Raw genomic sequence first — 10000 nt, 5'->3', positions numbered from 1 at the left:
AAAGAACTACTTGCAGAGAACGATACTAAGTCACCAGAAACCAAAGTTGATCCTCCACCATTGCCACCACCGCCACCACCTCCAGTCGTGATAAGCACAGAAGAGCCAGTGAAGGCTGCGGACGTTCCAGTCGAAGAGAAAAAGAGTATTATTATTAAACCAGTAAGTCATGAGTTTGTTTGTAGTCTATGTCATTGGCATGTGTCTATCTCATCGAGACTATTTATGTCAAAACTATTATTTTATGTGCCAATGATCTAATTGTTTGTGCAGTGATGATACTATGTATTTATAGAGATCTAAGCGTTCCGAGTTTCGTCCAACCCTTCAGCCCATAGTTCTTCCACCGTTGCCTGGTAAAGAAGACAGCAATGTAAAACCAAAGGACGAAGTCGATGCGGCTATTAGTCCAACGTCTTTTTCTTCAAAGAAATCGGCTTCTAGGAATCAAATGACAAACGTGGATACACACAGAAAACGTCGAACTGGAGGCAAGAGCAAGCTTCCGTCTAAGAGTCCAAGGATGGGACTACACAATGGACAGGCAAGCAAGAGCGAGCAGCAGTGGCAATTGAATCGTTCCATTGATGATTACGAGATCTTGGAAGAGATCGGGGAAGGAACGTATGGACAAGTGTATAAGGCCCGCGATCGGTCTACGACCGATTTATGTGCGTTAAAGAAAGTCAGGTTAGACAACGAGAAGGAAGGCTTTCCTATAACTGCAGTGCGAGAGATCAAGATCTTGAGGCAGTTGAATCACGTGAACGTCGTCGCTCTAAAGGAGATCATTACTGACAAGTCAAACGCAGAAGATTTCAGACACAACAAAGGTAAGAGATGTTGTCAATATGATAGTAGAGTATGCCCTCAATGTCATGTGACTCTCACTTGGTTTGAATGGTGGTTCATCTTTTACGTCTGTGTAATGCTTATTTAGTTGCACGTGTTGGATCCATTGCTGTTTTTATGTTGAGAGATGAATCAGGGTTCTTGCTACAGTGCAGTGGGGTGGTGCAGTACCACCTCAAGCGTGAAAGTGCTGCACTCCAAAAATACTAGCTTGCAAAGTGTGTGGATTGAAAATACACACACACACACACACAAAATTTCAGTACATTAGCTTTCCATAGAGGGCCGGCTGTCTTTGTCTACGTACATACAAAGATATCTCTGCATCGATTGCTGTATGGGGCACGCCTACAAAAAAGTTGTGTCATAATTCGGTGTTGTGCTGTTTCAGTCTGTATTATATGTGTGTCAGGTATTGTAAAGGTACACTCCGTCATTTAGCGCTATGCCCACGCAAACTTGATTGCATAGCTATGCAATCAAGATAGAAAGTTGGTCTGAACTACAGGTAAAGCTGGATATGAGAGCGGTAGATATTAGCAGCAGATAGCCTGAAAACAGAGCGCATACGATGGTCACGTGAGATCCATTCCGTCATCGTGCGCTAATGCTAGGAGCCTCGCTATCATCAAAATGCTAGAAGACACTCGCGAGGTGTTGAGAAAATGTGCCTGTGGTTTATAAAACAGGCATGGATGCTCATGCAAGGCTGAAGGGACCAACTGCACTGCATTGGTGCACTTGCACTTACCACGTGACTTAACTGTGCTTACCACGTGATTGTCGTATGCGCTCTGTTTTCACGCTGATGTGTAGTGCTTGCATGTTCAAACCTGGTTTTGTAAAACGTAACCTATTCGGTGCCTTTGACCTGAGGAAAGATGAGGAGTTGGTTTGGGCGCGACCCGAACTCTGCTTCAACAACGAGATTGCAAAATCTCTCCCGTACGTTTTCCTTATTTGTAACAGTGACTACGCTTTGATATTCAGGTTTGCCTGTAGTTCAGCTCAGCGTTCCAACTTGATTGCGTTTAGTATGCGATCAAGTTTGCGGGGGCGTACGGCTAAACGACGAAGTGTACCTTTAAAGACTTCAGCAAGAAATTTATGATGTGAAACGGGTCACATAACTTTAGGGCTACACTATGTACAGACCAATTATCAAAGCAGTGTTCCAAAAAATTGTTGCCAAGTTGTCATTTGATGACTAACTGAGTTTGTGTGGCGACCAATTATATCAGCGAGGTGTCCATCCTGACTACTAAAGTCACTCAAGTTATTATGGACCCAATAAATATTTGTTTTTATACTGTAGAGTATAATAGTGGAATTACTCAGGTCAGACTGGGCGGTGACATCTCTGAAGTCCTAGGATTTCGTTTACTTGCCAGAACAGTCAGTATCATTATTTGGTATTTATAAAATTTATGTAATAGTTGTAAACTCCTTGACAACTGAAAATTTTTGTGAAGTACGTCTGTCATAAAGTTTTGAACACTGCAAGTGGTGTTAGTATGTGTGTATGTGTATAACTGTTGGTGCGGCTTGTTTTTAATAACCAGCTAAAGCTATCGAAGCAGTGGGTTGTTATGTGCCACTTCCAAGTGAGTTTCCTGTTTGTCAAGTGTGATCTTGGAAAAATTGCGGCAGTGAGGCATCGATGTCGTTTAGCATTCGATGTTATGCATCTTGTTAGTTATGTTTAATTCATTGGTGTTTCAAGGTGGTTTCTATTGACAAGGATGGTGTGTGTGTGTGTGTGTGTGTGTGTGTGTGTGTGTGTGTGTGTGTGTGTGTGTGTGTGCGTGCGTGCGTGCGTGCGTGCATGCGTGCGTGCGTGTGTGCGTGTGTGTGTGTGTGTGTGTGTGTGTGTGTGTGTGTGTGTGTACATGCATGTGTGACAGCCTGTACATGCATGTGTGTGAAACTGTTTAGCATCAGTTTTGACCTTTTCTCAATTGGAATGCAGGTGACTTCTATTTGGTATTTGAGTATGCTGAACACGACTTGATGGGTCTACTGGAGTCTGGTGTGGTCGCGTTCAAGGAGGAACACATTCGATGTCTCATGAAACAGTTGTTCTTGGCACTGAACCATTGCCATGAGAAGAACCTCCTCCATCGAGACATCAAATGTTCAAACATTCTTCTCAACAACAGGTTCAGTATTCTAATTATATGTGATTGTCGTTTTAAATATGTTGGTTAGAGTGATGTATGTGGTAGACTGGGTATGTTTTGGTGGTTGGTAAGTAATGTGTGAGTACTTTAGAATGGGAGAGAACTGGGTTGTGTGTGTGTGTGTGTGTGTGTGTGTGTGTGTGTGTGTGTGCGTGTGCGTGTGCGCGTGTGTGTGTGTGTGTGTGTGTGGTGTCCATCAGTGGCGTCGCTTCGTGTGGGCCCTAGGATGCCATGCCCCCAATATTAGTAGGTGTGGTCTCTAGACAATAGACAAGGTCTCATAAAGTTAACACCTCAGCAGCTAGCCCCACCAATTTGGGAGGTCCAATGATGCTATTGTGTCCATAAAGACTAGCAATTTTCTGCAGAAATTCTGAATGGTGTAGAACAGTACATCGTGTGTTGTGGATTGTATGACGTGTTGGTGAGAGGAAATCGTTGGTTTGTCGAGTTTCTCTGAAAATCTGAATATTAAAACACGAGGTATTAATTAACTCTTTAGTCCCAGTGTGGTATAACAGTAAGTCATATGTTGCTTGGGTGACTACCTACGGACAAGCATATTGTGTAAACTAACTTATACCTGCAGAAATTTTTTGTTAGCTACTTAACCGACCGACTCTTTAGGAATGATTGTAACAATAGTTTTTGACCCTTCAAGTAGAGATCGGGTATCCAATTTTTGCACCACAATGTTTCGGTGATTGTTGCAAGAGTGTATGATGATTTCTATGGACACTGCATCTAGACAGCGGCCGTGGTCGATGTTTCTAGTATGTTATAGTATAGGTGCGGTACCCGAGTCAACCTCTGAAAAAGGGACATCTAACATTTGCACTGCAACATTCTGGAGACGGGTTTGAGTGTACTTCTTGGTTTTCATAGAGATCAGACCTAAATTGTGGCCGTAATGGATGCATTTAGCATGACAAACAGAATAGCACATTATTATGTAGATACTGGTAATTTATACAATTCACTGTTTCCGTTTCTTTGTAAGATATGTTACATATCTATTAGTTTTAACAGACTCCTACAACGTATAAACTACTTGACTGTCCACGATGTTTATGGTTATAGTATTACAGGTTTTCTTTATAAACGTATTGTCATTTATACAAGCAACTCTGTGTTGTAGAGGCGAGATGAAACTGGCAGATTTTGGGTTGGCACGATTTTACAACCCGGACGACAAAGGGTAGGACAATTCAACATCTTTTACAATTTCAATTGTATCCAATGTGTCTTGTCATCAGTCGTCCATATACTAACAAAGTCATCACTCTATGGTATCGTCCACCCGAGCTCTTGCTAGGAGAAGAATGCTACGGTCCATGCATCGACGTCTGGTCGTGTGGGTAAGTTTGAATTGTGTTTGTAATTAGTATTGTTTGTGTGGAAGAGTGCTTGTTGTGTCAGATGTATTTTAGGCGAACTATTTATTAAGAAGCCGCTATTTCAAGCCAACCAGGAATTGGCTCAGTTAGAGACGATCAGGTGAGTGAGTTACTGTGTGAAGTAGGTAACTTATTTGAGGGCACTTTTGTCAATTAAAGTACATCTAGTTGAGCTTTCCACAAAGAGTGATCTATTCCTCATCGATTGAACTCATAATCTGATCTCCCCCCCAGAGAAGGGTTGACCCCATAGGGGGACCCTCTCCTTATAGAGATATGTAGGCCGTAAGTTAAGTTTTTGTGTGTACTGTATTTGCTGCCAATTTTGGTATTTGCCTTTGATTATGGGAAGGGCTTTGTGCATTTTGAATTGTGAAATATGCTATTGGTCGTGTTGGTCCAACATAATACGTTGAAGGATCTCAGATTTTACGTATTGATTTTGAGACAGCATGCTCGTTGTATAACATGTATACAGTCGAATCTCGCTAATCCGAATTTGCCCTGCCTTGCGCACTGAGATCATATTGGGCAGCCTGATCTGGGTTGTAGTTATCTAGTTTTCAGCAAATACACATATCTGACCATTTTAAATCCTGACTTGACTCTCACATTATTTAGAAGTACGTGTAGTCGTTGCAACATGTCCTTTACCAGGGGCGAAGGAGCGAGTCGCAAGTTGGGGTGGCGGCATGAAAAGACATCGGAGTACATGAAGTAGGGTGATCTTTCAGTAGGCATTTCCTGTCGGGAAGCACTTTCTAATGTTGAACTTCATTAACTTCACAGTTGTTGATCGTCAAGTTGGGGGCAATTCCCCCCCCCCCCCCCAGCTCCACCGCCACTGTTTACCACAAAGATGACGTACAGAGACAGAGATAGAGATGTATGGTACATGAGGTGCTAGTGGTCTGGTTATCCAAGGCAAGGTCTGGACCTCCAAGGCTGAGTTCTTTTGGCAGAGCCTTATGTATGGCTCTGTGTTTTGGTAATCTGCAAGGGCTTGGCACCGGGCTGTTCAGATTAGCAAGGTTCTACTGTACCACTGAGCTTGGTTTGCAGCATATGTCAGTCAAGTGTTATGATGCTGTGTATAGCCTTGTACCAGACCCTCTCGCACGTCGTGCCCGGTTCCCGTATAACACGACAACTCCGGAGAGGGTCTGGGTTCATACCGCCTACCATTTATGCTATTAAATGATCAAACTAGCTCGTATGTCACCAAGCCCCAGGCTACTAATACGATTAGTCTAATAGTTATTCTCATGTGTCACACGGAATGTCTTGCGACAGACTTGACCTTCCATTCGTACTCTACTTGTTTCCTTTTAGTGTTGGTATCCTGTCTCTACGCAAGCTCTACGTATTTGCCAACCTCTCTGGGAAAGAGGACTTCCTCTCCAAGAGATTCTAGATCGGAAGTCAACACCGTGTCTGACAGCACGCTCTGCCAGGCTCCAAATGTTCCTGAATCGTACTCGAGCTTCCCGATTTGTATTGTTCTTGTAGCCTAGCACAGTAATAGAGCGGCGCCTAGTGTATCCCTAGTCCAAGCTACCTAGACTGCTGATTAAATCACATTGGACCTCACAGCTTCAGATAACATAAATCGAACTCAGGATCGAGCTCCCTCTGTGAATGAATCTCTTTCCATGCGGCAAGGTGGGTCTCTTCTCATGCAGCTGTACAGGAACGAAATGTAAACAGTGAATGTATGCAATCGGATATCACAGCTAGCATAACTTTGATGGAAGAATAACTTCATAATTAACTAAGGGCATGAGAGTGTTGACATTGGTGACATGGGGTGACACTAGGTGAAGAAAGTAGGCGGTATGATCCCAGACCCTCTTCGGTGTTGTCGTGTTATACGGGAACCGGGCATGACATGCGAGAGGGTCTGATACGAGGCTAGCTGTGTACATGTAGTGATGGATATATTAATTGCTATACTTTATGATAATGGTGCTGATACTTAATATTGTGTCATGTACCAGTATTCTTGGTTGGTTGTTAAGTATTCTGTTTTGATGCAAAGTTAGTTGTGATTTGTGTTGTTTGAGTTGATCTCTATTTTCTATGTAGTCGGATATGTGGGACACCTACCGAGGCCGTATGGCCAGACGTCGTCAAACTGCCTCATTTCAGTACCGTTCAACCAAAGAAGATTTACCGAAGAAAACTGAGAGAAGAATTTATCTTGTAAGTGATTTGGTCATTGTAAACGTGAAAGGTAACCGCAATGAGCAACTCAGCCACACATTAATTAAAAATTAAAAAGTTAATAATTAATTATGTTAATTAATTAATATTATATTTTTAGTGTGTTGTATAGTTGTTCATGATGACAGTTGGGGAGTGGGTGTACAGATGGTCACATGACACCTATTGGTCAACTATCACAGTATGCGTTGTTTTAGTGTAATGTCTCTGTATTCATGCTTGAGTGTATCTGGTGAATGATATGAGATTCTTGTGTAAGGTTAAGGTCAGAGCAATTAAATATCTTGATGCTTGGATTTGCTGGTCCAGTTTCGAGTTCGACCAAAATAAAATAAATGCTCAATATGTCACATGATTATTACTTGTTGTTTTGATTGGTCGGTCATGTCCAAATATCCGAGCATGAAAATTAGGTTATCTGTCCTAACTTGGTTTGCAAGCAGTTTGAGCAGCCTGTTGTCATGGTGTTAAACATAATGTGGGTGCTATCGATCCGTACTTTGTAGTGACACTTAATAGTTGTGGCTAGTCAATGAGATCATTGATAAGCATATTATGGTCGACGTGTCTCTATCAAGTATGAATGACGCTTTGTACCAGCTATCGTCAAACTGAACAATTGGAAATCATTTCTCTTTTTTCAGTGTTGGCATGCAGCCATTGCATAATTACCATACTCTCTTGATTATTACCCCGGGACTCGAGTAAGCCCCCAGCCACAACTTTGGCTAAGGCTCTAAGATTTCCACACCTCTGTCATTTAATTAGTGCTAACTGGTGCTTTTTTATAGTGACTGTTGCTAGATTTGTGTCTGTAGTAATGCTGACGTTTGTCAACTTGTGCATGCATGTCGACCATGTTGAAGGTTTTGATGACTTAGATAGTATAGAAGATTAGGTTTCTATACTTTAGGTATTGGTGGTGGTTTGAAGCTTACTTTCTGTTCACGTTGACTTTGCACTCTAAAGTGACTAATGATACAGCTGTATTTCTTTACCACACTCAGATGTTAAGTGATATCCATCCCATTAACTGTACATTTTGAGGTCATATTACAATACAAAGACATTAGGTAACAGTAGAGAAAGTCGCAGGCTATCAAGACGAAACAGAACGAGAAGAGGAGTCAGAAATATCAAGCAACTACTTGCGAAACAAGAGCAACTGTGAGTTAATGTCAAGGCAGCGGACCATTTAGTGACCTTGTTAATTGGCTTTTTCCTCTATTAGCAGCATTCTTGTTGTAAGACCATACCTTCTTAATGAGTTAAGAACCCTAAAAACTCTTGATATGCAAAAGCCTTATCAAACCGCATGTGTAATACACACGCCATTGTTACACTAACTATAGAAAATCCGGGAACTTGCGGTTTCGAATGATACCAAGATCGTCACTGTCTGCCATATTGCGCAGAAGTTATTACAGATTTTCAAAGCGCAAAGTCAGCACGAGCAGAGAGTAGTGTAGCAGCATGCTATAAAGTTAATTAATCATACTTGCATCAATTAACAACTTCGGGTGTCAATATTTGAGTAAGACCCCATCTCATACTTGACCTTTGAATCAGGTCAACCATTCGGGTGGGTAATAATCAAGCGAGTATATGTGCCAGATTGTTTTAGTGTGGATATTTACACTTCTCATCGCACTAGTATGGAATGTGGTTCATTCGTATGCCTAGTGTACATGAAGTTGTTGCATCATGGAGTAGGCTTTGTTATCCTACACTCTGATGTTTTCTGAGTGATGTCGAATTGTACCGTATTTCCATGATTAGTGCCCCCTGGGGCACTATTTTTTTTATAGTTCTGAAACATGAGCCATTATTTGAGCACGGGGCATTATTATTTTGCAAGCACAAAGATCGTTGCATTGTTCGTGTGCAACAATGCAACACACTGCACAAACAACATGGACAAATTACGTAATCTAATCTTACAGTCTAAGTGTCCTGCTACTTTCGCTTTCATGTGAGTCGTATTCCTGGTTTGTTGCATACGTTGAATCTTCATCGTCAGTCAGTGATTCTATTTGAGTGTTCATTTCATCTCAAACGTACACATTGATAGACGAGCATGTATAGAACTGGGTTGGAATGCTACCTTAGTGGGGCACTAATCAAGCATGGGTCATTATTTGAGCATGAGGCACAATTTGAGCACGGGGCACTATTTGCCAAAATATGGTAACTGATTTGCATGGCCTTGTTTTTTGTATTTCAAAGTGTACAATGATGGCTAGAAACGACTGAGATAGACTCTTTGGATCTCTGTTGGTTAGAGATTATAGTTGGTAGGCTTTGTACTAACTAACTTTGTTACAAATGTTTTGCATGTGACATAGCGACACACGAATGGATTGGTATAGACATTGGGAAGGTAACCAAATAGCAAGCTCCGTGTGATGTATCACTCTGCCGTATTTGTGGGTTTGTTTTCAGTCGTCTGTGAATGAAGTGCCGCTTTCTGTTGTCTAGTTTGCCAAGCGATGGTCTCGATTTGCTCGACAAACTCCTAGTACTGGATCCTTCCAAGCGTCTCACAGCAAAACAAGCACTTGAACACCCTTTCCTGGCGAATGTAGATGTGGACGAGGGAAGCTTTCCAGAGTAAGCAACGATATGAGACTATGCCAGATAGACATATGTATTGATTATTCATACATAAAAATATTTTATTATTATAATATATAAATTTATTTATTATTTATTAATAATACATATATGTATTGATTATTTTTAGTCTGCCGAAGTGGCAAGACTGTCACGAACTCTGGTCGAAGAAACAACGACGAAAAGCCGAGGGACGCAACTCGGATGGAACATGGCCCGAAAAGAAAGACTCTGATTCTAAGAGTAGTAAACCGATATCTGTAGCATCTGAATCGAAGGATGCAGGTAAGGTGGCCGATGTAGCCGAGCCAGATCGCGGACTGGCCGCTAGATTAGATCGACTACTCGAAGAGGAACCGAGTCAGATCTCATTAGGACGTTTAGCCTTACTTCTATTATCACATGCCGAACACATTGTTATACAACCGGATGAACCTCTAGTTGGGCTACCGGCTCTTCTGGAGGCACACGGGCTGACAAGAAAGCTGCTGCAGAGATCGCCCGGTTCGTTATCGACTCATCCCGAAGATCCACTCTTTGCATTGCATCAGAGTTTGGTGGCGAGCGAGGATCTTAGAGAAGCACTGGTTGCTGCTTTGGAGGCCGATCCTATACCACCATTGGGCGAGACGGATGCTTTGTATGGAGACTTGCCCCCACCTCCACCCCCATCTCGGGGGTACAAACCGGATCCCTATGCTAGTCGTCCACCACCACCGCCGCCACCTTTACTTC

General features: G+C 42.2%; 1 protein-coding gene across 4 annotated transcripts in view; it reads left to right on the top strand.

Annotated features, from left to right (window-relative positions):
* LOC134193408 (cyclin-dependent kinase 12-like) overlaps nt 1-10000 on the top strand; it is a 17920-nt gene that overhangs the window by 911 nt on the left and 7009 nt on the right. For all 4 annotated transcript variants that reach the window (XR_009972072.1, XR_009972073.1, XR_009972074.1 and 1 more), the window contains exons 1-9: nt 1-162; nt 296-833; nt 2822-3011; nt 4171-4230; nt 4289-4390; nt 4452-4529; nt 6515-6631; nt 9131-9262; nt 9396-10000. The exon at nt 1-162 is cut by the window's left edge and continues 911 nt beyond it; the exon at nt 9396-10000 is cut by the window's right edge. Coding sequence is in view for 1 of the 4 variants with exons in the window: in XM_062662242.1 (XP_062518226.1) it covers nt 1-162; nt 296-833; nt 2822-3011; nt 4171-4230; nt 4289-4390; nt 4452-4529; nt 6515-6631; nt 9131-9262; nt 9396-10000 (1984 nt within the window). In the remaining 3 variants the exon portion in view is untranslated. The remainder of the gene's footprint in view (nt 163-295; nt 834-2821; nt 3012-4170; nt 4231-4288; nt 4391-4451; nt 4530-6514; nt 6632-9130; nt 9263-9395) is intronic.

This window comes from Corticium candelabrum, chromosome 17 (genome assembly GCF_963422355.1).
Source record: "Corticium candelabrum chromosome 17, ooCorCand1.1, whole genome shotgun sequence".
Lineage (NCBI taxonomy): Eukaryota > Metazoa > Porifera > Homoscleromorpha > Homosclerophorida > Plakinidae > Corticium > Corticium candelabrum.
The sequence above is the reverse complement of the archived record's forward strand: the minus strand, read 5'-3'. Positions and strand labels throughout refer to the sequence as shown.